Genomic DNA, 27,889 nt, shown 5'->3' with positions numbered 1-27,889 from the left:
ATTATTCTAAATAATTTACTTAAGACGAGAGCATGCAATATAATTAAAAACTGAACATAGCTACAATGCGTCATATTTCATTTATCACGTGAGGAGTTCGCGCTTACATATAATAAACAGCGTAAAAGTTAAGCATGTTTGGCCGAGCCCGGGGCACTCCCCCTGCCCAGGGAGAGGGATGCTGAAAACAAGAGATGATGAAGGTAAGACTGCTTGGCTATTTAAAGGGATTCTCTTGTAGTGCTTGGATACGGAGTGTGATTGCTGATGGTGAATTGGCCGTGTTAATTATCTGTGCGAGGAGTCGAATTTACAGAAAGAGAATGGCGGACGATTTAGTGTCCAAAAGCACCTGTTTGGCAATATTTTGGGTCCAAAGTTTTTTTTTTTGTAGTTTCGTTGTTGTCCATTAAAACAATTGACGCCGAATTGCCAATTCCCGCAAAACTGAAAGTGAAAGTATAATACGCACGCATTTATAAGCTATTTAAAAGCAGAAAAAAGAGCAAACCCCCACCCCCACGGTGATACCGGTATTACCGGTGTTGTCACGTGCCGATTAACCGGTGGGGAAATTTCCTCATCGTCACAACCCTAATTCCAAATAGGCACAAAATCACTTTCACAGACTTTCATATTAAATGTACCCTCCTGGTGGAAAGACCTGCCCAACTCAATCCAAACAAGATTTCTTCAAGAATCGGCTAAAACACATCTTTTCCATCATTATTTGACCCTCTAACTCTAGCTCCCTCTATTCTAATTCTATTTTTATTTAAAGAAATAAATGTCCTTTTCGACTTATACTCATTTACTTACTGCTTGTTTTCCAAAAAAAAAAAAAAACCTAACACAAGATTCTGTTCTTTTTGAATTGTATCTATTTTTTAAGCATCTAACACTAGTTTGCTTTTTCTTTTTTCTTTTAATTCTATCCATTTTCTTTTTATTTATTATATAATTCAAAATAACCCTTGCTACGAGAACTATGTTAGGCTAATTGAGACTTGTCATTGCACTTGCATGTTATTGCTCTTTTGTTGATTTTGATTGCTTCCATTGTCCACTTTTGTAAGTCGCTTTGGATAAAAGTATCTGCTGAATGTAAATATATAAAATCAGCTTTATTTCTTCCCAGATTCCTTTTTAAATTATTCCAAACTCCCCTTTTTTTCTGGATTCCATTTTGCTTTTTCTAGACTATTTTAATGGTTACATATTAACTGAAATCGTTACACTTACACAATTTAACAGCAATTTATTACAAGTTAAACAAAAATTCAATTTAAGGCCCAACGAAATGTTTTTTTCCCCTCAAATTCAGTTTTATTTTTTAGCAAATTCCGTGAGTCTGTTTTCCTTTACTTTTTGGTGCTTCATTTTAACAGTTTCATTACATTTTAATAATCAAAAGCATGTGTAATTAATTTATAAAGATTAAATATATTTTATAAAGAATAATTTATTATTATATACTTTTTTTTTTAGAAATACTGTGTTGTGTATTTACAATTTTCTGGTAAATAAATTCTGATAAATATTTTTTTTCTGGTAAATATTCCTTAAATATTTTTATTAGTAGTATTTCTGTAAGTTAAACCAAACTTTCATTTTGACAGATTGCTGTGAAGATGTTTGTTTGTATATGATATGACTATGATTTTTTTCTAAAGTAATGGTAAACTGCTCAGCGCAGTTCTAGAGACTATGTTTATGTATTCTTGTACTCATGTGTGACCCTGGACCACAAAACCAGTCATAAGGTTAAATTTTACAAAACTGAGATGTATACATCATATGAAAGCTCAATAAATAAGCTTTCTGTTGATGTATGGTTTGTTAGGATAGGACAATATTTGGCCGAGATACAACTATTTGAATATCTAGAATCTGAGGATGCAAAAAAAATCAAAATACTGAGAAAATCACCTTTAAACTTCTCCAAATTAGGTTCTTAACAATGCATATTACTAATCAAAAATTACATTTTGATATATTTATAGTAGGAATTTTACAAAAAATCTTCATGGAACATGAACTTTACTTAATTTCCTAATGATTTTTGGCATAAAAGAAAAATCAATAATTTTGACCCATACAATGTATTTTTGGCTAATGCAAAAAATATTTCCCAGCGACTTAAGACTGGTTTTGTGGTCCAGGGTCACATATATCGAGGCAGCAGAGGCTGAAAACACAGCGAGTGTCATGTCAGCACCATTCATTCATATAGAGATGTGCAGAACGCGCAGGATTCATATTTAAATTCAAATTCCGTGATATTCCCTATAATACAGTAAATTCCATTTTTTATGACTGGATCCTGCGATTCCGTCTGCATTTTCCACTTCGCAATAATCATAGAGCCCTAAATAAACTATGTTTCACTCAGGAAATACACTATTATCCAGTTAAATTAAATTTAAAAGACAGTTTGCTACCTTTCCTTCTGGTGTGGTGTTCTCTACCCAGATTTCATCACTAGTCAAGCTTGAAACCGGTCCGGTTCCTGGCGACGGAGGCATTCCAGGTGGAAAGATCATACCAGGAGGAGGAGGCATGTTACTCATTGGTGGAGGCATGAACGGTGGCCTCTGTGAAAAACACAACAGGATTTTTGATATCTGCATACCTTACAAGTGACTTTCAATCAATCTCTTATAATTTAGGCGCACTTGCTTTTGTATATTTTCGTAATAAACTTACCTGCAGGTGTGGGGGTCCAATGGGTGGAGGCAAAGCTCCTGGTGGGGGTAAAGATGGCATATTGGTGTCAAACGGTGGTCTACCAAAAGGCGGTCTAGGGGGTGGTGGGGGTCCTCGCATCATGCCGAATGGCGGCGGTGGGGGTCGTAGTAATGGAGGAGGTCCTCGTAACACTGTGGTCGGTGGTGGTGCAGGGCTACGAAAATGTAAAGCCTGCTGTAACACCATCCTGATGAAAAATTAATAGCAAAATACAGTGATTACCAATATTCTCGGTATGCAAAACCTAAAAGCTAAACAAGAAAATGATCAAACTATTCAAGACATGACAATGTGATAACATTACGAAACATTGCATTAAGAAAAAGCATCAGGTGCTAACGGGCCCACCATGGTCATTTATTATACATTAAAGAATTTCTAATGTCTGTTAGAACTGTTTTAGTTTGCGATGTCTGAAATTTAGGGAACAAATCTAAATACTGAATTGAGGTGACTGTTCATATGAATGAATCTTTGAAGGAAACTATCTTTAGAAAATATAATGCCCATAAGATGCATTAGTGCCCACCCACATACATTTTTTGCCATTATTCTTTTTTTTCCCCATTGGTAAAATACCCAGAGAATACCAAAAATTACATATTTAGATTTAAAAAAAATCTAAATATTGAGAAAAATCACCTTTTAAAGTTGTCCAAATGAAGTTCTTAGCAATGCATATTACTAATCAAAACATAATATACAAATATACCTGTGCTACTTACGACTGTATTTTTTTATTTTATTTTTTCACACATATTTAATAATCTTGAAGATATAAAAGCAGCATTTTTTCTTCAAATTCCTTGATAAGCATTCTGGGACTTTTGACACATTTGCCAGCATGTAAGCCAAAAATAAGGCAGCTTTATTCTACTGTGACAGCTGACAAAACTTCAAGAAAAATAAAATAAAAATACTTATCAACAGGGTTGAGACAGATCTCTTTAGACCCTTGGTTTATGTTTCGTACTCTATATTATACTTGTTTATGATGTAGTCAATGGTTTTATTAAAGCCATTAAAGGATGAACTAATCTCTTACACCACTGTTTAGGTATCTTGCACCCAAATTAAAAAGCATCACTCGACATTTAGTAACAGGCGACTGAGCCGGTGCTATAGTAAGTGGAGTATCAAGATTTGTGCAATACAGGTGTGTGTTACTGGCCTCATGATTCAATTTGATAATGGTTCAAATTGCAACATTTTTTTTTAAATCAGTACACACTAGGGCTAGAGCTATCACACTACCAAAATGAAGAACAAAATTTAAGTAGCCTTTATCAGTGAAATGGTGAATTAAAAAAAAAATTAAATACTGAACTTTTTAATACTTTTTAACTCAAGTACATTTCATTATATATTAAAAAAAACATTGTACATTACATTATTTCTGAAAGTAATAATAAAACAAGTCATGTGACCTGCAACTACATATGGTTTCATAACACACCAACAAATAGTCCACAAAAAAAATGAGTTTATACCACGGACTGTATTATACAGACACTGAATTAAAATCTACTTCATGAAAATCCAGGACTTAAGCACCCTTTTCTTTTTCTTTTTCCTCCACAGACCTAAATGACCTTTTATTTGCCACATTATTTATGTCCCACATCTTCATCCTAATAGACTGTAAATACAACCACGTAAAATGAAGAAATAAACTACACTAAACCCTGGGCTCATGAAATGATAGCTACTGATAACATTCTACTGACAACAATTCAGTTTACTCTACTTTTTAGAAATTGTTTTGAGGTGAAAGCTTCCTTTTGTTGTTTTTTTTTTAAATATAATTTAGAAACTGGTTGCATAACATGTGGCACTATAGAGTGTGTGAATACCATATTTGTAATACATTTTATAGTCTTTGGTATATTGGATCTGTGCATTGGGTCTTAGTGACAGAAGCTTAAAGTTAATTAAACAGAAAAAGAGTAAGTCACCTTATGTGCTTGAATGAATGACTCTCGAAGGTTTAATGAAAAGTACTCGTATGCAATAACTGGCGAACTTTCATTTACATTAATAATCGCATTATTAGTTTCCACAGCGACGTGGCAATAAAACTGAATCTCTACTGCTTTCTTTTTTAGTCAGTGCTTATTTAAGCTGTTGCAAACTAAACAAAACACATACACATGACATGTAAAAACATCACTCATCCATTAAAAAAAAAAATACTTTCGTAAACAAGCTGGTGGTCTAAAGTTAACAAGCAAACCCAGGTCAAGCTAAAACGTCAGCTAACAAACCCGTTAGTTCCTAACAGGAAATATTAACATGAGATTGATTAGTGTGTTGTCCCCAAGCCTTCGTTTTGATTCCAATGCGTTTCTGGCCACGCGTGAACTATTAAAGCAGATAAATCAACAAAGAGTGAACGTTTACGCAGCTAGCAATCATGCTAACTGCGCTAAACTGCGCCAGTGGACTTTTCCACCAATCACACTGCATCACGGACTTGCTATATAGCAAAGATAAAGACAGACAAGCAAAGATTTCTGCGTGAATCTACATCTAGCGTTGTCATACTAAGTCCTTTTAGTGTTATCTGACCTGTTTTCCCCAAGTCCAGTACTCTCTCCTTCTATGTTCTCCGCCATCGCTCCAGAAACTAAACACACTACAGCTAAACTTCCTGTTTGTGAAGCACTTCCTCACACTTTCCTTTTACGTCATGGACTGGATTTACCGATCATTCAAATCTTTAATTAAAAATGCATGCTTTTAAATCATTATTGAATCAAAACACTACTGGAACAAATCTAAATAAATAATAACTCGGTTTGAAGCACATCATGTGACATTATTGTACATTGAGGGTTTGAGCAATTTTGGGCCTGAAATGTACTTTTTTTTACAGTCACCAGTTATTTTTTCTGCTAAACAATGTCTAACATTGGTTATAGATAATATGATAGGCTAACATGATAACATTCTGTAATGTAATTACAATTTACACCTTTTGATAAGACGCCAACCTGTATGCCTCTGAGGGATGTAATCATAAATGCACGCAATTAAATTCACAGACACCACTGTCTATTTGGTAAAAAAATAAATTAACTTCATATTAAACCTCATTAGGGTCAAAATTGTTGGTCAATATGTGCAGAAATTACAGTTGCGATTGAAAATACAGTTGCAGTCGAAATTATTCAACCCGCCAGAGACTTTACCCTGGTGAAAAAAACAGCTAAAACCAGCCTAGGCTGGTTGGCTGGTTTTAGCTGGTCATAGCTGGGAGGCAGGCTGGTTTTAGAGGGGTTTTGGCCATTTTTCCAGCCTGGCCAGGCTAAAGACCAGCTAAAACCAGCCATTTCCAGCTTAAACCAGCTAAGACCAGCCAACCAGCCTAGGCTGGTTTTAGCTGTTTTTTTTTTCCAGCAGGGTAACCTTTAGAAACTTTGTTAGAAAACAGAATTAACTTGAGCTGGTACACATACATACAGTTAGCCCATGCATGTGGGTCAACAGTGCTGTCACAAAAACTATATAGAAACTATAGAGAAAAAATAATTATTACTTTAGAAAGAAGATTAGGAGATTTCCAAAACATTAACCCCCGGTTTCACAGACAAGGCTTAAGGCTAATGCATTTAGTCCCAGACTAAAATGCATGCTTGAACTGTCTCTACTAAAAATAACTTGCGTATACATGTCTTAAAATATGTCTGTGTCATTGTTTAATCTAAAGACGCACACCAGTAATGTATTTTTCTAAGGCAGTTAAATAGAACATGCTTAAATATCCTAATTTAACTAAGGCCTAGTCCTGGCCTAAGCTAAGCCCTGTACGCGAAACTGTGCCTAAAAGTTCCTAGAGGCACAGCTGGCAACCTTAGTTTAAAATGTGTTGTACCAGAAAACCTTTGAGGGTGTTGAACAAAAAAAAAAAAACACAATATCATAATAAATTTGATCAGAGCAACTGGGAAAAACCGCAATGTACAGCCAAAGACTTGCAAGATGACCCGACAATAGGAGGAAAAACATTTCAATGGAGTGTATAGGAAGAACACTAAAAAAGTATGGCCTTCATGTTAAGGCATCTTTTTGAATAACACTATTGACCAAGAAGAGCTGGAGTTCTTGAAGAATGTTTTATGGAGTGATGTGACCAAACTGGAACTTTTTGGATTCATGGATCAGCGGTATGTCTGGTGCAGAAAAGGCTAAATTTATGAGCAGAAGAAAACCATCCCCGTAATCATACATGGAGGTGGGCCAGTTCTGTTGTGTGGTTGTGTTACTGTAGCAGAAAGTGGAAATCATGACCGTATGAAGGACATCATGGATTCTTTTAAGTATTTGGGCATTTTGTGATGCCTTTGGTTCAAAGACTGAAGCTGATGATCAATGGAATTTCCTGCAGGACATCCATCCCAAAGTATACATCCAGATCTACTTAAGCTTGGTTCAGGGGTCCGTCATAGTATGTTCTCGAGTGGCCTTATTTAATTCTCATTGAAAACATTTGGTTGAATTTGAAGAAGGCAGTGGCAAAGTGAAAACCTAAGATTATCAGTGATCTGAAAGCTTTTTTCAGGTGATGAATGGGCCAAGATTGCAGTAGAGAGGTGAAGCTTCTAAGCGCTTCCAAGTAGTGTTTATTGAATAAAAGTTTCTGTACCAAATTTGACTTTTGGGGATTGAATAATTTTGAAACGTGAATGTTTAGAGCCAATTTGATTTGGTTTATTATTATTATTCATTAACTTACATTCTCAGAATTACTCAAATTTGTATTTATACAATTTCTCTAATAGTGTACTGATACCTTTATTGAATTTACAAAAGGTTGTTCTCTGCAGCAAAATGTCTTGCATAACTAAATAATTTCGATTGCAAATGGCTTATGTTTATCTTTGGATTATTATAATAGTTTTTCACATTAAGCAATAAATATTTTTACAATGGACATTTTAATATTATAATGGTAGAAGGGAAAAACATTGGCAATCACTATGTGATGAAAGACTCACTGAGATTAATACAGTCCTAAAAAGTCATGGCCATTTGTAGAGTCAATATGAATTTTTATGTTTTGTTCTGAAATAACTGGCTAAAAATGGCTATTTAAAAAAAAATCTTATTTTATAAATGTCACATGTTTGTTCTGTTGTGTTCCTGTCTGAGTTAGTTCCTCATTTGTTCCCATGGTTTTTGATTAATTGCTACACACCTGTTTCAGTTCTCCCTAATTAACCTTCTAGTATTTAAGTCCTGCGTTATCCCCATTTCCTTTGTCTGCTATTAGATGTTCCCATGTGTGTGATTCTCCTTGCTCTCCTGTATTTTCGTTGTGGATTATATTAAAAGACTGCATTGGAATATTCTTGCTTCGTGCTCTTCCCTTAAGCCACACAACCCGTGACAGAATAGCAGACCAAACAACAGTTTATTTGCGGCGTTTTTTCTTCCTTTTGTTTTGGTTTGTTTCTTTTTTTTCTTCCCTCTCCCGGAATGGATCTGCCAGCAGTCCAACTCCTCTGCCTGAAGCAACAGGACCGTTCGCTGGAGGACCACACAAGGGACTTTTTAGATCTGGCGTGTCTTACACACTTCCCGGATCGCTCGCTCAGTGTTTTCTATCACGCCAGCCTGAGCGAGCCGTGTAAGGCACGCCTACCAGCGAACGGTCCAAGGGAGGATTTCGCCGCCTTCGTGGAGTGGGCGCTGGAGAGTAATGGACTGTATTTCTCCGTCTGTCCTGTTCAGGAAGACCTCTCCAGCCCCACTCCCGATCCAGAGCCCAGCCAGCTTTCATCACCCCGCAGCACGGAGCACAAGCCAGAGCCCACCGCAGCCGCACAGCCAAAGCCCGTAGCGATTAAAGCGCCACGATCTGCCGCAATTAAAGCGACAGAGGACATCATCGCCCCGGAGATTGAGCCTGATGACGCGACTGACCAGGTGTGTGAGCCGGCTACACTGTGCAACACCGTAGGAGTCCTTGTGGAGATCGAGGGCTTAGAGGGAGGTCCCGCCCACACTCCTAACACTGAGGGTGAGCTGCAGCTGAGCTATGGATATTATCATAAAGAACTTTTGGAAATATTTGAAGTGGATCTTATAGACTGGTTTGGGGAGATATTATCCAGCTCTCCTGTGTCTCCGCTGGTTCCGTCCAGCTCTCCTGTGTCTCCGCTGGTCCCGTCCAGCTCTCCTGTGTCTCCGCTGGTTCCGTCCAGCTCTCCTGTGTCTCCGCTGGTCCCGTCCAGCTCTCCTGTGTCTCCGCTGGTTCCGCCCAGCCGTCCTGAGTCCCCGCTGGTTCCGCCCAGCCGTCCAGAATCTCCGCCAGTCACATCCAGTCTTCCAGAGTTTCCGAAAGCTCCATCCAGCCGTCCAGAATCTCCGCCAGTCAAGTCCAGTCTTCCAGACCCTCCGCTGGTCCCGTCCAGCCGTCCAGAGTCTCTGAAGTTCCCACCCAGCCTCCCTCTCCCGCCTCCACTCAAACCAGCCAGTTCCTCAGCCCTGTCTCTGCTAGTGCCTGTCTGTCCCTCAGCTCACCCTCAGGCTGCGCCATCTAGGATTGTGGATCCATCTCGGGACTTCCAGGCTCCAGCTCCGCCTAGGCGGGTCGATCCCCAGTCTCTACCTCCAGCCTCCGAGTCCTGGACTCCACCTCGGTCCTCCGACCCTTCGGCTCCGCCTTGGCTCCTGGCTCCCTCATCTCCACCGTGGCCCGTCATCCCACCAGCTCCACCGGGCTCCCTCGTCTCTCCGGCTCCGCCTTGGTCAGTCGTCGACCATCCGCCGCCTCGGGACTCCATTCCTCCGGCTTCGCCTTGTCACTCTGTCCCTCCGGCTCTGTCAGGCTCCTCCTTCCCTCCAGCTCCGCCTTTGTCCTCTGTCGCTCCGGCTCTGCTGCGGTCTTCCGGATCCACATCTCCGCCTCAGTCGCCTGAGCCATCAGCTCCGCCTTGGCCCTCTGGACCCTCTGTGTCACCCTGGCTCTCCGTCTGCTCGGCTCCACCTGGGTCACCTCTGCCAGTAGCTCCGTCTCCATCGCTCGTCCCCAGGGTGTCATCTGCCATCTCTCCACCATGGCTCCTCCCTCCTTCGACTCCGCCCTGGGGCCTCGTCCTGGCTGGTCTCTGGACTACCATCTGGCTCCTCCTGCTTCTGGCTCCTCCCTGGCTCCTTCCTCCATCTACTCCACCCTGGCCTCCTGAACTTTACTCCTTTCCCATTGCCTGCCCTTCGCCTGCCCCACGCCCGCCTCCTGAACCCCCACCCTCCCTCCTCTGTTGGACTCTTTGTCGGCGCGAGGACGCGCCTTTCCGGGAGGGGGCGAAATGTCACATGTTTGTTCTGTTGTGTTCCTGTCTGAGTTAGTTCCTCATTTGTTCCCATGGTTTTTGATTAATTGCTACACACCTGTTTCAGTTCTCCCTAATTAACCTTCTAGTATTTAAGTCCTGCGTTATCCCCATTTCCTTTGTCTGCTATTAGATGTTCCCATGTGTGTGATTCTCCTTGCTCTCCTGTATTTTCGTTGTGGATTATATTAAAAGACTGCATTGGAATATTCTTGCTTCGTGCTCTTCCCTTAAGCCACACAACCCGTGACAATAATGACATGTCTGTAAAATCTTGGAAATTCATTGATCAAACGAAATGGCTAACCCTGGCTGCCAACATACCTCATATGATCGGAATTCAGAGCCTGATCCGTTTCATCCCAGATCGTGGATCTGTTTAATTCATTTCCATTGTTAAAATGCAGATACTCTTTAAGGCAGGGAATTCAAAACGTTTTATTTTGTAAAACAACTTAAAAAACTATTGTGGTAGTTATTAGAACTGATAATCAATTACTAAGACATATCACACTGGTAATACACTCTAGTGCAGTCCTGTCAAAGGATTATCATCATGGGGGCAATATTCGTAATTAAAGACAGACGCCTCATGCCTTAGATCTTCATAGTGGCTCTTGAAGTCAATCAGATGGCTAGAAGAGCTTACACATGGAATGGATCTGTGGTGAAAAATAAAGTTTTGTTTTCAGCATATTAAAAGTGCAGCATTACAAATCTCTTCTACTATAAAATGTTCATTTGTGAATTTGTATTCACATTAAAAACCCAATACAATACTAGGAAGAGGTTTTCGAAGCTCACTCTGCTGGGTAGAACTGTGGCCCAGTCATGTGAAGGTTTGCAGAGAAGCAACAGTGAGGAGCAGAGAGAAGATGTTGATCTGTGTTGATAACACCTTGTTGCATCTGCATGGCCTGGTTCATGTTGGCTAACAAAAGCATGATGTGATGTTTTTAGTAATTTGGCCTCATATCATGTTTAACCCCCCAGTCCTCAGACATTAAAGGGGTCCTATTATGCTCTTTTACAATGTCTTTATTTTGTTTTGGGGGGGCGCTAGAACATTCTCTCATGCTTGGTGGTTCAAAAAACACATTATTTGTCACATAATTTACATTATTAAAATAACTTCCTCCTAAGGCTGGCACAAATGGCACGATTAGTTCCGGGTTTGATGGAGGTCCGCCTACTGAAAAACGAAATGTGTTGTGATTGGTTAGCAGTCGTTTTAGTACTGCCACGCCCCTTCCTGAAGCAGCAAGTTCCGTGTACAACTGCAAAGCTAGATTAAAGTGATTCTTACATTTAAATATGGATATTTGTCTTACAAAAACACATCGGATCACTAAAGGAGGCTTTTACTGACCCCTCCGGAGCCATGTGAGGCACTTTTTATTATGGATCGACTTGTTTTGGACTGATGGAGAGAAACACTTGTCTATGCCGTACTAAAGCTTGGGAGTGCCAGGATTATTTTTAATATAACTCAGATTGCATTCGTCTGAAAGAAGGAAGTCATATACACCTAGGATGCATGGAGGGTGAGTAAATAATATGCTACATTAGTGTTGGTCCTATCATCAGCCTCCGAGATCGCCGATACATGATATTATCATTATTACGCTAATTTATTTACATTATTTACATATTATTTATACCGCATACGTCAATGGTGCATCTCCAGCACGGCTACCGGAGCAGTTCGCTGACACTTTAGTCAATGCTCACATTTATACGAGCCACTCTGCAGCTCGCTGAAGCATCCCTACCCGCCAATGATTCGAATTTCCATAGGCGGGATTTATTTGAATGCTATTCTAATGGACCACGTTGTGAAATCGTAGCATCCAGAAAACAAACGCTGTAGTCCAAAGGAGGCGTTCGTTGTAGTTCTTGAAAAGGGATTTTTTTAAAAAACTAAATATCTCCCTTTGGAGTGGACTTTGAGATTTGTAACTTTGTAGATGTTTTTTTATGCCCAAACATACACACCACACACTGGCTAAAGATCAAAAAGTGAAAAAGCATAATAGGACCCCTTTAACCAATGAATTCAACTCACCAACTCAACTGTCTCACTCAACGTCATATTTTACTTTTTAGAGAAAGAAAGGTCAGGATGAGTGTTTTTTTTTTTTATGGTAATCAACATTGCACCACAAATGGGGTCGACTGAGATTAAAGGGATGGTTCACCCAGAGATTAAAATTCTGTCATTAATTACTCACCCACAAGTTGTTCCAAACCCGTAAGACCTTTATTCATCTTCGGAACATAAATAAAGATATTTTTAATGAAATCCAAGAGCTCTTTGACCCTCCATTGACAAGAAGGGTCCTACCACGTTCAAGATCCAGAAAGGTAGTAAGAACATTAACAAAATAGTTCATGTGACATCCGTGGTTCATCCATAATTTGATCCAATTTCATCCAATTTTTCGTTCCAAACCCATAAGAACGAAGGTCTTATGGGTTTGGAACGACATGAGGGTGAGTAATTAATTAAAATTCATTTTTGGGTGACCTATCCCTTTAAAGGGGTCCTATTATGCTTTTTCACTTTTTGAATTTTAGCCAGTGTGTAGTGTGTATGTTTGGGCATAAAAAACATCTACAAAGTTACAAATCTCAAAGTCCACTCCGAAGGAAGATATTTAGTTTTTTAAAAATTCATTTTCTAGAACTACAATGAACGGCTCCTTTGGACTACAGCATTTGTTTTCCGGATGCTATGATGTCACAACGCGGTCTCTTAGAATATTGTGTGTGGTAAGAAATTTATTCATCATACAGTGTAGATAGCTTCACTAGCCTTATGATGGAGCTGGTTTTGGGCATGTAAATAATTAAATAAATTAGCACAATAATGTCATGTATCGGCGATCTCACAGGCTAATGATAGGACCAACACTACTGTAGCTTATTATTTACTCACCCTCCATGCATCCTAGGTGTATATGACTTCTTTCAGACGAATGCAATTGGAGTTATATTAAAAATAATCCTGGCACTCCCAAGCTTTAGAACGGCATAGACAAGTGTTTCTCTCCATCAGTCCAAAACAAGTCGATCCATAATAAAAAGCACCTCACATGGCTCTGGAGGGGTCAGTACATTATGCGATTATTACTACTTTAGTGATCCGATGTGTTTTTGTAAGAAAAATATTCATATTTAAAACGTAAGAATCACTTAAATCTAGCTTGCGCAGTTGTACACGGAACTTGCTGCTTTGGGAAGGGGTGTGGCAGGACTGAAATGCCATTTAAGCTGTTCGCCAATTGCAACGCAGTGGGACTGCTAACCAATCACAACACATTTCCTTTTTTCGGAAGGCGGACCTTAATCAAACCTGGAACTAATTCAGCCATTTGTGCTAGCCTGGGGAGAAATGTATTGTAATAATGTAAATATAAGAAGCATGAGAGCATGTTCTAGTGCCCCCAAAACTAAATAAATACTTCGTAAAAGAGCATAATAGGACCTCTTTAATTTCTAATGACCCTGGAATATTCAAGGCATAAGGCATATAAATAAGTAGCAGAACCTGGAGAGTTTAGACTGCTCTGCCCTCTCATTGATGTTAGGAACTCGGGGTAAGGGCTTGATCTCTGTGCGCACGCCAGAGAGACGGGTGAGTAGATTTGGGTTGCAGGGATGACCGGTGGCCTTCTCAATGGGAAGCCCTTCTTTGTCACTTTGGGTGACTGACCGTCCCAATCTGTGTTGATGAAGAAAGATTTTTGGAAAAAAGTGGCTACTACTTTTCAACCATATTCTGCATATGCCCTGTATTGTCTTTGAATATTTCTCCAGAGCTTACCTGGGTACTTCTCCATGTGTTGTGCCTTGATTCTGTGGGCTTCTTCGTAATATGGCTTCTTCTGCTCTTCAGACAGTTTGCGCCATTCTAACCCCAGCTGAACACTGATATCGCAGAGCCTGGCATTAGGGTTGGCCTTAGACAAGGTGGGTCGGTGGATCTTTGACCATATGAAGAAGGCGTTCATGGGCTTTTTGATTAAATTTTTGCTCCGAGATGTTACCACCTCACTTTCTGCTCACAAAGACAATTCAAATGAAATGCTGCATCTTCATGCACATACTTATTATGTAAACTTATAAAAGGTATGCCAATGAATCAGTCATTTTGCTTTTTTCTCTAAAGCTACACTACCAGTTAAAAGTTTTTTTTTTAAATGTTGTTTGAAGAAGTCTTTTTTGCAAACCAAGCCTGCATTTATTTGATTCAAAGTACAGCAGTAAAAATATTTTTACTATTTAAAATAACTGTTTTCTATTTGAATATAATTTATTCCTGTGATTTCAGTACTAAAATTTTAGCATCATTACTCTAGTCACGCAATCCTTCAGAAATCTTTCTAATATTCTGATTTGCTTCTCAAAAACATTTATTATTACATAAAACAGCTGAGTAGAACTTTTTCAGGTTTCTTTGATTAATAGAAAGTTCCGAAGAACAGCATTTATCTGAAATAGAAATCTTTTGTAACATTATAAATGCCTTTATCATCACTTTTGGGAAAAGGAAAGGAAAGGACGTGACGTGAGGCCAAGCATGGTGACCCATACTTGGAATTTGTGCTCTGCATTTAACTTTTGATCAATCTGAAGCATCCTTGCTTAATAAATAAAAATATTAATTTCTACAATGTAAATACTGACATAATACAAAATGTCTCTTGAACAGCAAGTCAGCATATTAGAATGATTTTTGAAGGATGACATAACACTAAAAACTGCTGTAATGATGCTGAAAATTTTGCTTTGATCACAGGAATAAACTACATTTTAAAATATATTTAAATCCAAAGCAGTTATTTTAAATAGTAATATATTTTAAATAAATGCAGGCTTGGTGCAGATTAGAGAATCCTACTGTTCAAAAACTTGTGACTGGTGTGTATCTTTACTATTTTGGCCTAATGAACATTAAAACTTTTAATAGGCTAATATGCAAATACACTATTTATCTTAATAGTTATACTTTAAAATTAATACTACACATTTTTTTAAATGCAAAGGAGGAGCATTTTTTTACATTTATTTTCTAGAACAGAAAGCCTTCACCTAATTTACCTGCTCCAGTAGGCGGCTGAGTGAAGTTCAGACCTTGGGTATTGATCTGCACAGGAGCCTCGCTGATTGGCTCACGCTTTTTTACAGACGCCGCGCTGATTGGCGGATGGGTTAATATCGGAAAAAAATCCTCGTTGATCGGTTGATGGGTTAATATCGGGAAATAATCCTCGTTGATAAACTGATGGTTTATATTTGGGAAAGGCATCTCACTAGACAAATTGCAGTTAAATGACTGCGGCGCGTCTTTAACGGAGAAACCCTGAGACATTGCATTAAAAGCGGAAATCTCCTTATCAATGGTGTTCACTGAAGTTTGAATTGAGGGATGAACTGGAAACGTAACGTTAATCCAGTCAGCGTTGTCCTGTTCAATCCCAAAATCTCCCGTTAATGACCTGCTGATCCAATTCAAATCTTCACTGACTCGTTGATCACTTGAGACTTTTTCATCGTTTCTGAAAGTCTTCTTAGCTCTTATTTTGGGGTGTTTATCCATTCGCTTGTCAGTAGGCTATGTCGTAACTCAGCAATAATGTTATGGAATGTTAAAGAAATACACTGCTAGCTCCAGCGTCCTTTAAGAAAACGAAAACAAACAACCGCACAAAAAGCACGTGACGACACAAATACATCGGCGTACAATACATTAAATAAAACATTTTTTTTTTAAAGAAATAAACTACATATTTACTTTAAAACTCTGCCTTTCACTTGATAAGTTTTGATCTACGTTTTTGATGTCCATATCAGTGTTTTCGTAAACAATATTGACCTCTAAATTGAAATGACAGTGCAAAAATGCCCCAACCAATCTAAATCTATATAAAATACTAAAAATATTAGCGATTTTATATTATTATTTTAATTAATAGATATTAGTTAAAAATGTGTACGTTTAAAAAAAAAGAGCAAATTTAGAAACAAAGGCATTTAAAATACAATGACTGGAGGCAGATTAGTGCTATCGGAATAAATAAATCAAATGTAATAGTTTCACCACTAGAATACAAACAGGGGTACTGGATATTTAGACATAATCAAAGACTACGTGTAGAATTTTTTATTATATATATATATATATATATATATATATATATATATATATATATATATATATATATGTGTGTGTGTGTGTGTGTGTGTGTGTGTGTGTGTCTGTGTATGTAAAAAAAAAAAAAATCTCTCTCTCTCTATATATAGTCAAGCCTGAAGTTACTTTTTTTTTTTTTTGACCGGAAATGACACAGGCTTTTCCCAAAAGATAATAAGATGATGTACAAGAGGCATCATTGTGGAAAAAAATATTTCCCAGCTATTTACATTTGAACAAAAAGTGGCATGTCCAAAATTATTCATACCCTTTGCAAACTGTCACAGTCTATGGGAAAATCCAAATTTCAATACCATTCCAAATAGTCCACGCTGTTTGTTCAAATGTAAATAAAAGCTGAGAAATATTTTTTTACACAACGATGACCTCTTATTATCTTCTGGGAGAAGCCTGTGTCATTTCCGGTCAAAAAAAAAAAGAAACTTTAAGTCAGAATTTGCCAGGGGTATGAATAATTTTGGACTTGACTGTACATATCAGTTCTCACTCTATATCTCTCTGTCATAAGATGAAATTTAAATTTGAATTTAATTCAATGCAATGAAATACAGTGATGACTGAAAGATCTGAGAAAGCCTGATCATATGCATCATGTTTGATACATTTTAACATGATTTTTCTAAAATATTACGCATGGATAATGAAACAACTAAGATTTACTTAAGTACACACTCTTAAAATTAAAGGTGCTTCACGATGCCATAGAAAAACCTTTTCATCTAAATGGCCCCATAAAGAACCTTTAACATCTGTTTCACAAAAGATTATTTGTGGCAAATAAGGTTCTTCAGAAAATCAAAACGTAAGCAAGAAATTGTTCTTTACAGAAACTTTCACTGAATGGTTCTTTGTGGAACCAAACATGGTTCTTCTATGGCATCGCTTAAAGAACCTTTTAAAGCACCTTTATTTTTAAGAGTGTGTTGAATCTTGAAATATCTGATCATGAAATATTATCCTACGTTTATAAAAAATCAGTAAAGATTTCACAGCAGAAAGACACAGATCTGAAGATTTAAAAAATAATACTAAAAGGCCTTTTACTACTAAAAAAGTATGAACTATCAATCAAAGGGCAGAACGTAGAAAATTATATGAAACAGGTTTTTCGGCAAAGTTTTGTTCATGTTGCTTTTTTTTTTTTTTAGAGACCACAAATGTCAAACATGATACAGTAGGCTTTTATAGACTTTCTAAATGACTCTCACTAGTCTCAACACTGGAGGGAGCCACAGGACAAGACATTATTGAACGCAACCCAATTTCATTGGCACAGCTCACCTAGAAATGTGGATGAAGTAGCATTGAGATGCTGTTATAATATAAGACTCCACTGTCAATTCAGAGCTCATCATCCTCAGTGTTATTTTTTTTATTATATCTTTATATGGGATCAATAAAGGCACTAAGTTGTAGAAAACGTAAGGTATTATCCATCTATGCATCTTCAATTTAAGTTTAAAGACTAAGAACCAATCACACTAAAAGCTAGACACCATTGAAGTCACAAAGGCATTTTTGATGAAATCGTTTAATGTTAAACAAAATTTGTCAGTACAATAAAATCAAAAACTGAAAAGAAACTAGAATGAAAGAGGCGCTCGATTGGATGTTTCTCTTTACATTTGCATAAACTAAGAAGTGTTTACTCGATTCACCCATGTCTACAACAATGTATATATGCACAGGATCTCTCTGTATAATGTTAAGTATTAAAATAAGAAACTAAACCACTATGGAATAAATCTAAATAGTAATAAAATAAAGATTTGGTCATTTTGAACATAATGCCTCAGTGCCTGATGGAGGGCCCCTTGTAAAGCAGCATATGAAAAATGGACAAAACCGAATGTTTAAAACCAAGGAAAAAAAGTGACGAGTAAACTTCATTTGGGGTTCACAATGCGTTCATCCATTCCATAGCCATCATATAATCCCACGACAGACATTTCAGAAATTTAACACTGACCCGCAACAATGCTCGAAACTGTAAAATCGACACACATGCAAGAAAAGGATACATAACGGATATGATTATGAGGCATTATAAATACCAATTCAAGTAGTTACTAGAAATGTGTAACACTACTCCTGCTACCGTCAAAGCACTCATCAGAAAATCTTCACATTAGATGAACGTATGTAGCGCTATCCCCATCCATGTCATTTAGGAAATCTAATGGCTTTCGCTTTTTCATGTAACACATCCTCTCTAAGACAGTTCTGGATTCATCAAGTACTGTTAATAACCTTCACACATTTGTATTATTAAAAAGGTGGCCATTTCCCAGGCAGGCACACTATTCAAATTACGGTCAGGCAGCTTGCTACACAAAAGTACTCAAACTATATCTACAGATATAGTCTGTAACAAAAAAAAAAAAATGCTGGAGTGATAACGGAATATAAGGAGTGACTAACAATTCAAACCAAAAACAAAAACATGAGTAAATATTAAGGACCTGTGGTAAACTGTTCCATCTTATACCATCTGAGAGGTGAGTAAATAATTTATTTTTTGCACACGGAGATATTTACAAATCAACCTTTAAAATCACAGCATGAATAAATGCAAATTATGAGGTAATTTCTGAAATCAGTCGTTTTTGAAATGGTGAACAGGGCCGTGATGGAAAAAGAAAAAAAAAGTTTCTGTTATGAAACAGACAGTGGAAAAATGTACCAAACAGCACACAGTCATCTTTTTTCCTTTAAAAGTATATGCTTTGCACCATTTACAAAAAAATCCACCCTTCGATTAACAACCCCACATAAAAGAAAAGCAGATTCTTGTGTAGTTGTGTGTGTGTTTTTTTTCTGTATCTGTTAACGAATAAAGACAAATGATTGAAGAGTCGTGACACGGACTAATTTTGTCAGTTTTGTCCATTTTACTGGATGCAGCTCCTTCTTTGTGCAAGAAGGTGTATTTGGACCGTTAACCCTCTTGGAGTGAGTGGATCAGCCTTCATTTTCCAAAGTTGCCAAAGTTTGCAAAGGCATCTTGTTTAGGTTGCACCATGGCGGGGTTCATGCCCTGGCCGATCCCCACGCCGGGCATGCTGAGGGCTCCTTGCAGGCCTACTCCAGCGGGCATCATGTTCACGCCCATGAGTCCTTGATTGACAGGCATTCCTCCAATACCTACAGAGCCCATTCCCACGGTGCCAGTGGCCATAGTAGGAGGCATTCCCATGCCCATGGTCCCCCCGGACATCATGGGGTTCACTCCTGGTCTGGGAGCGGCCGCCGAGGGCTGGGCATTCAGTGTCATTCCGGCGAAATTCTGGGTGACCAAGTTCAACGGTGGCTGAACACCTAAATGAGAAACATTACAATTAAACTAGATAAAAAAAAAGTTTGTCAAGACAAACTTTAAGTTGGCTTGAGAAAGCTGGACCAGAAAGTTTAAAAAGTTGTAACGTTTTAATTAAGTTTGACTGTCTGAAATAGTTTGAAGTTTAAAGTAGTTTTAAAAGCTTAAAGTTTGATAGATTGATAAGTCAATAGTATGTTGCTATCATGATTAGCATGTCACTAACATGTTGTTAACACATTTTTAACATGTTACTAGCATATTATTAACATTTGCAAGTTACTCACATGTTGCAGCATGATTCTAGCATGATTAGCATGTTACTAGTTTGTTGTTAACATGTTTCAAACATGCTTAGCATGTTACTAGCATGTTGCTAAGATGATTTTATCACGATTTGCATGTTGCTAGCATGTTTCGAACATGCTTAGCATGTAACTAGCATTTTGCTAACATGATTTTACCATGATTAACATGTTACTAACACGTCGTTAGCATGATTAACAAGTTACTAGCATGTTGCTAGCATGATTATATCACGATTAGCATGCTATTAGCATGTTGCTACCATGATTAGTAAGTTACTAACATGTTGCTAACGTGATTAGCAAGTTCCTAGCATGATTAGCAAGTTACTAACATGTTGTTAGCAATTTTTTAACATGATTAGCATGTTGCTAGCATGCTGCATGTTACTAACATATTGTTTGCAACATTTGCAAGTTACTAGCATTTGTAACATGATTCTAGCATGATTGACATTTTACTAACATGTTGCTAAGATGATTTTATCATGATTAGCATGTTACTAGCTTTTTGCTAGCATGATTAATAAGTTACTAGCATGTTGTTAGCATGATTTGCAAGTTACTAGCATGTTGCTACAATGACTAGCATGGCACTAGCATGTTGTTAGCATGATTAGCAAGTTACTAATATGTTAACACATTTTTAACACGATTAGCATGTTACTAGTTTGTTGTTAACATGTTTCAAACATGCTTAGCATGTAACTAGCATTTTGCTAACATGATTTTACCATGATTAAAATGTTACTAACATGTTGTTAGCATGATTAGCAAGTTACTAGCATGTTGCTAGCATGATACTAGCATGATTATATCACGATTAGCATGCTATTAGCATGTTGCTACCATGATTAGTAAGTTACTAACATGTTGCTAACGTGATTAGCAAGTTCCTAGCATGATTAGCAAGTTACTAACATGCTGTTAGCAATTTTTTAACATGATTATCAAGTTACTAGCATGCTGCATGTTACTAACATATTGTTTGCAACATTTGCAAGTTACTAGCATTTGTAACATGATTCTAGCATGATTGACATTTTACTAACATGTTGCTAAGATGATTTTATCATGATTAGCATGTTACTAGCTTTTTGCTAGCATGATTAGTAAGTTACTAACATGTTGTTAGCATGATTTGCCAGTTACTAGCATGTTGCTACAATGATTAGCATGGCACTAGCATGTTGTTAGCATGATTAGCAAGTTACTAATATGTTAACACATTTTTAACATGATTAGCATGTTACTAGTTTGTTGTTAACATGTTTCGAACATGCTTAGCATGTAACTAGCATTTTGCTAACATGATTTTACCATGATTAACATGTTACTAACATGTTGTTAGCATGATTAGCAAGTTACTAGCATGTTGCTAGCATGATTAGCATGTTACTAGCATGATTATATCACGATTAGCATGCTATTAGCTTGTTGCTACCATGATTAGTAAGTTACTAACATGTTAACGTGATTAACAAGTTCCTAGCATGTTGCTAGCATGATTAACAAGTTGTTAGCAATTTTTTTTACATGATTAGCATGTTACTAGCATGCTGCATGTTACTAACATATTGTTTGCAACATTTGCAAGTTACTAGCATTTGTAACATGATTCTAGCATGATTGACATTTTACTAACATGTTGCTAAGATGATTTTATCATGATTAGCATGTTACTAGCTTTTTGCTAGCATGATTAGCAAGTTACTAGCATGTTGCTACAATGATTAGCATGACACTAGTATGTTGTTAACATGATTAGCAAGTTACTAATATGTTAACACATTTTTAACATGATTAGCATGTTACTAGTTTGTTGTTAACATGTTTCGAACATGCTTACCATGTTACTAGCATGTTGCTAAGATGATTTTATCACGATTAGCATGTTATTCGCATGTTGCTAGCATGTTTCGAACATGCTTAGCATTTAACCAGCATTTTGCTAACATGATTTTACCATGATTGACATGTTACTAACATGTTGTTAGCATGATTAGCATGTTACTAGCATGATTATATCACGATTAGCATGCTATTAGCATGTTGCTACCATGATTAGTAAGTTACTAACATGTTGCTAACGTGATTAGCAAGTTCCTACCATGTTGCTAGCATTAGCAAGTTATTAACATGTTGTTAGCAATTTTTTAACATGATTAACATGTTACTAGCATGCTGCATGTTACTAACATATTGTTTGCAACATTTGCAAGTTACTAGCATTAGTAACATGATTCTAGCATGATTGACATTTTACTAACATGTTGCTAAGATGATTTTATCATGATTAGCATGTTACTAGCTTTTTGCTAGCATTTTGCTAACGTGATTAGCAAGTTCCTAGCATGTTGCTAGCATGATTAGCATGTTACTAGCATGATTATATCACGATTAGCATGCTATTAGCATGTTGCTACCATGATTAGTAAGTTACTAACATGTTGCTAACGTGATTAGCAAGTTCCTAGCATGATTAGCAAGTTACTAACATGTTGTTAGCAATTTTTTAACATGATTAACAATGTTACTAGCATGTTGCTAGCAAGATTTTGTCACGATCAGCATATTAACATGTTGTTAACATGTTTTAACATCATTTGCAAGTTACTAACATGTTGCTAGCATGATTAGCATGTTACTAGCATGTTGTTAGCAAGATTTTATCATGATTAACATGTTACTAGAATGTTGTTAACATGATTAATCAGTCACTAGCATGATTATCATGTTGCTAGCATGTTTCTTACATAATTAGCATGTTGTTAGCATGATTCTAGCATGATTAGCATGCTACTTACATATTTATAACATGAGTAGCATGTTACTAGCATGTTGTTAACATGATTCTAGCATGATTAGCATGTTACTAGTAAGTTTCTAGAATAATTAACAAGTTAGTTTGAATGAGTTTAAATGTATCAGAAATAGTACACCGAAGGGATTGAGGTATTCCGCCAATCACAATGCACCGGATAGCTGGCCAATCAGAGAACACCTCGCTTAGCATCATTGATGAGTTTTGTAAAAATCTAAGTGTTTCATAAAGGTGGGGCAGAGAGCAGCAGCAATAATGTACAGTATGTGGAAAATAATGTTTTCTGAACCTCAATCTGCATAAACATTGACTTACACCAAATACACAAAATCATATGACCCCTTTAATCAAGGAAGATAATTGACAGAGTAGAAAAAAACACAATGGAGACTGTTTAGGGTTTCTAACCTTGCTGCATCATGGTGTTGAGTGTGGGCTGTGTGGGTTTGGGAGGGTTCAGGCCTGCAGACAGGAAATCCAGGCTGATGTTTACGCTTGGGTCTGACCAGGTGGCAGGCATTGATATCTTCCCACCTGACTTCTGTAGTCCCATCTGCTGGGGCAATAACGGACCCCCTATTGTCTGACAAAAAAAAAAAAAAGAGCAGGAAGAAAATTACTGTAAATGAAATATTACAATTACAATAGAATACACCCTATTAAACTCATAAGGTTCACATAAAAATGAAAATTCTGTCATTAATTCCTCAACCTCATGTTTCAAAACCGTAAGACTTTCGTTCACCTTCAGAACACAAATTAAGATATTTTTGATGAAATCCAAGCACTTTTTGACCCTCCATAGACAGCAAGGGTCTTTTTACTTTCAAGGCGCACAAAAAGTAGTAGCATTCTCAAAGCTTCATTAAATAACAGTTGAACCAATGATGTCACTTGAACCATTTTGTCGATGTTCTTGGTATTTTTCTGGACCCTGAATATGGCAAGACCCTGTCTATGGAGGGTCAGAAAGCTCTCGGATTTAATCAAAAATATCTTAATTTGTGTTCCAAAGATAAACAAAGATAAACATTCAGTATTTTACAGAAGTAACAAGCACATTCTATAACTAAATTAACTTGAAAAAATTCAGGTAGTGACCACCGCATTTACAAAAAAAGTAGCATCAGAGTTGTTTCCTCTTTTATGTGCGGTACAAAAATAAAAAATAAAAAAAATCCACGGAACAATGCATGTCTTGATTTATTACAGGGTTTCTGCAGATATGAACAAGTCAAATTTAAAGGAACACTCCACTTTTTTGGAAATAGGCTCATTCTCCAACTCCCCCCAAGTTAATAAGTTGAGTTTTACCGTTTTGAAATCCATTCAGCCGTTCTCGAATATCTCGAAGGCTGGTGGTCAGCTAGCTCGACCTATATTTATTATCATTATTGAGAACATTATATATAGAAAAAAGGTAGTTCGACCTGTTTTCTGCCACTGCGACTGTCTGAAGACGCAGTACCTACTGCAGGTGGAGAAAAATATCTTCAGTTCATTAGACTGAAGACATTTATTAGCGGAAATGTATAAGACTCATCGAAACTGAATTTAAGACATTTTAAGACTTTTTAAGATCCACGAACACCCTGTATTAGTGTTGCCAGATCTAGGAAGAAAAAGCAAACAAGAACAAGACCATAAACTTAAATTCAAAAGCTATATCTTGGAAATAAACCAAAATGCCACAACCTGCACCTGTACCTCTGTGTCGTTTTATCTTTTTTATGCATTAAACGCATTCCTTATAATAAGCGAACATGGCAACACTTCATGAATGCTCTCTTTGAAACAGCCTTCCAATTCATGGAACACTGCTGTTCAAAATTTAAACACGGCTGTCAGCCTTGAAACTTTATGTTGTGTGTGACACCTAAAAATGAGTCCTGCATGTCATCAGCTAGAAGACAGTCACAGGAAGGTCCAACTACATCATTATTTGAACATTACAGTAGCTGCGTTTCTATTATGCTTCAAATTGCACCACCATTCTGGCTGGTTCCTAGAACTGAGTACCTAGAACTACAGTGCGAAAGCCCATTTGAGGTCAAAATGTATACCTGCTATGCAAAATGCATGCAGGTTGGTAAATCTGCAGTTCTGGGAAGCCTTTCTGATAAACCGAATCAGCGTTTACCTGTGATCTGGACAGAGGTGTGGTTGCGTTCTGCGGGCACATGTTGAAGGTCATGCTTTGGGATGCGCTGAGGCTGCTGTTGTTGGGGTTTATCAGGTCAAAGAGGTCAGCGGAAGGTGGTTGGGTGGATGTGGGCACGGGGGCGGCTGGAGCGGGCACATCACTGAACAGGTCTGGGATGGCAGACTGAGTAGTGACAGCAGGAGGACTGGTGGAAGAAAAGGCGTTCCAGTCACCAAACTCACCGTTACCAGTAGTCAGCGAACCTGAGGAGATAGAGAACCATCAAATAAATTACACAAATTATTTCATTTCAAATAATGTAGGGTCAGTAAGATTTTTCCCCAAAGAAATTACTACTTTTATTTAGCCGAAATGCATTAAATTGATGAAAAGTCTTAACAGACTTAAGTAAAGGCACTGTTACTTTTTCAAATAAATGCTGTTCTCTATGAAAGCCCATTTATGCCACTTTTCTCACAATTCTGTCTTTTTCATGCAATTGTGAGTTTACATTTCGCGAGTTTACATTTTGTAAGAAAAATAGTACAATTAGAATTAGACTTGCAAATGACGATGACGACTTTTCCCAGAATTGTGAGAGAAATGGCTGTAAAGTCCAAATCTGAGGTAAAAAAAAAAAAGAAAAAAAAAGAAGTCATTTTCTTACAATTGCAAGTCTATCTTGCAATTCTGACTTTTTTAATCACAATTCTGATGACTTTTCTTAGAATTGAGAGAAACTCGCAAATGTGAGTTATAAAGTCCAATTATGAGGGGGGAAAAAATACTATTTTATTTGCATGCTTTTTTTGAATCTCAATTCTTTTCTCAGAATTATAAGAGAAACTCACAATTGTGAGTTATAAAGTCAGAACTGTAAGATAAACTCGCAACTGCGATAAAAAAAGTTTAGAATTTAGAGTTTATATCTAGCTTTTCTGACTTTATGATTTGCAATTGTTAGTTTATCACGCAATTGCAAGACAGAAAGTCACAATTACCTTTTTTTAATTTAGTGGTGGAAATAGGCCCCCATAGTTCTCATTTATCAGATTAATCAAAGAAAATAAAATATTAAGCAGCACAGTAATGAAACTCAAGACTGGAGTAATGAAGCTTAAAATTCAGCAAAAAAAAAATGAAGAAATCATTTTTTTTATTGTAACATTTTCACAATATTGCTATTTTTATATATTTTTTTATTTGATTTGATTTTTTACTGAACTTCTAATCAAATAAATGCAGACTTGGTAAGCACTGACATTTACATTTTTTTTCTTTTTGTCTCATATTGGTTTTGCATGTTGGTTGACATTTATACATTTCCAAGGTTTAACTGGGGAACACCTTGAGCTGAATCATCTTTTCCAACTGTTCCTGTCATTAGAACTCCTAGTAGAACTCTGTATTAATGCTTACATACATGTTTATTATTGATTTGTGTTAATTCTCCTACTGACAAGGTTATTGGTTCACAGTTGTGTGGCCGTTCTTGAGGACTTTTAACCGGATCCTCACACGTACACACACTGCTCTTAAGGAGTGAGTGTCTGTCAGGGGAGATGGGGCATGGATGATGGGAGCTGACGTGTGTCTGTGCTCATAACACTCAGCAGGTAGCAGCTCCATCTGGACCCCTCAGTCACTCATCAATATTTCACTGTGTCGTGTGTTGCTACCCCAATCATATTTCAGACAAGCCACCAGAATTGTCATCATCCTGCCCACCAGCAAAGTGCCACTCGCTCTACATTGAGCCAAGACCCAGAGAGGGAAGAGGATGATGGGAAAAGTCAACCCAAGCACACCCATTTCTCTCTGTTAAGTGGAATACGTGTTGAATAGCTGTAATAACTTTGTAAATGCTTAATTAATCACAAACTCTGCAGATGCTACTTCTAAAATTATTCTCCAAACCACAAAATGAATAATCGTATCAATGGAATGATATGCTAAACATCTACTAAAGAAAGTTAAATTACATTTAAATTACATTTAGTAATCAAAAGCATGTCTAAATCAGCAAAAAAAATCTTAACTTGTAAGAAAGTTTATCAAAAATGGCATTTTTCGAGCCTGATGCAATCCATTTTTTTTTATGCATTTTAATTTTGTTTGATTTTCCCAAATTCATTAATATTTTAGTATTTTGTTTTAATAATTTAAATACATTTTAAAAATAAAAAGCATTTCTATTCAACCGAAATAATACAACTTAAACTATTAATCTATTTTTTACAATAGTAGGGACTTATGAAATGTTTTCTCTTTTCAAAAAGTGTGTTGTCTGCTTTAATTTTTCTGGATTTATGAATTAAGACAAATACATTTTTAAAAACAGTATTATTCAAATGAAGGCATAAATCATTACCAATTGAATACAATTTTTAAAACTTAAATTTCAAGTAAATTTAACAATTCCTTCTTTTCTGGCAAAAAAGTGCTGTATTACTAAAATGAAAACAAGAAAGAAAAATTAATGAAAATTAAAAACTACATGGTTATTAATCATCTTCCCACATGAATAATAATAACAAAAAAAATCTGCTAAATTGAATTCTGTTGCATATAACTGAATAAAAACAATGTATTAATATTAAGATATTTTCTGTCCAATTTTATTGTTTTTCTTTCAGTGAAAGTGTGGTTATTTTATTGGCTTTTGTTTTTTTTAATTCAGCATCATTAAAATTTAAATAATAATAATAATAATAATAATAATAGAGTTAAATTAAATTCTTACAAAAATGTATTTAATAATATTTTAGTAGTTTTGGAGATTAAATTAATGTTTTATATAGTGAAACAGCAGATGCTAAAAACCACACGTGCTTGAGTAGTGCATAGTAGTAGAACACATGAAAGTTTAAACCCCTTGAATTAGCGCAATTCTTCACTGAGAGGTGATATTACATGTACTTACGGTAATGCTTTACCATGAAAAAATGCATATTACAGACATTTACAGTTTGTAAGACATTGTCAGATGAGGTAAAAAT

General features: G+C 36.8%; 2 protein-coding genes across 2 annotated transcripts in view; both read right to left on the bottom strand.

Moving 5' to 3' along the window:
- tcerg1b (transcription elongation regulator 1b (CA150)) overlaps window positions 1-15,687 on the bottom strand; it is a 31,841-nt gene extending 16,154 nt beyond the window's left edge. Inside the window, 9 exon segments of the mRNA XM_073824365.1 lie at window positions 2,442-2,594; window positions 2,707-2,935; window positions 5,317-5,390; window positions 5,393-5,431; window positions 10,636-10,747; window positions 10,890-11,016; window positions 13,636-13,809; window positions 13,912-14,148; window positions 15,189-15,687. Coding sequence (XP_073680466.1) covers window positions 2,442-2,594; window positions 2,707-2,935; window positions 5,317-5,390; window positions 5,393-5,431; window positions 10,636-10,747; window positions 10,890-11,016; window positions 13,636-13,809; window positions 13,912-14,148; window positions 15,189-15,687 — 1,644 coding nt within the window.
- A 2,145-nt stretch (window positions 15,688-17,832) lies between these two features.
- The window catches only part of clint1b (clathrin interactor 1b), a 47,546-nt gene continuing 37,489 nt past the window's right edge, over window positions 17,833-27,889 (bottom strand). Inside the window, exons 10-12 of the mRNA XM_073824324.1 lie at window positions 24,888-25,153; window positions 23,156-23,330; window positions 17,833-19,620 (exon numbers count right to left, since the gene is read on the bottom strand). Coding sequence (XP_073680425.1) covers window positions 19,271-19,620; window positions 23,156-23,330; window positions 24,888-25,153 — 791 coding nt within the window. The 3' untranslated portion in view covers window positions 17,833-19,270. The remainder of the gene's footprint in view (window positions 19,621-23,155; window positions 23,331-24,887; window positions 25,154-27,889) is intronic.

The sequence above is a fragment of the Garra rufa genome, chromosome 19 (genome assembly GCF_049309525.1).
Source record: "Garra rufa chromosome 19, GarRuf1.0, whole genome shotgun sequence".
In the NCBI taxonomy this organism is placed as follows: Eukaryota; Metazoa; Chordata; class Actinopteri; order Cypriniformes; family Cyprinidae; genus Garra; species Garra rufa.
This window is presented reverse-complemented; position numbering and strand designations above follow the sequence as displayed.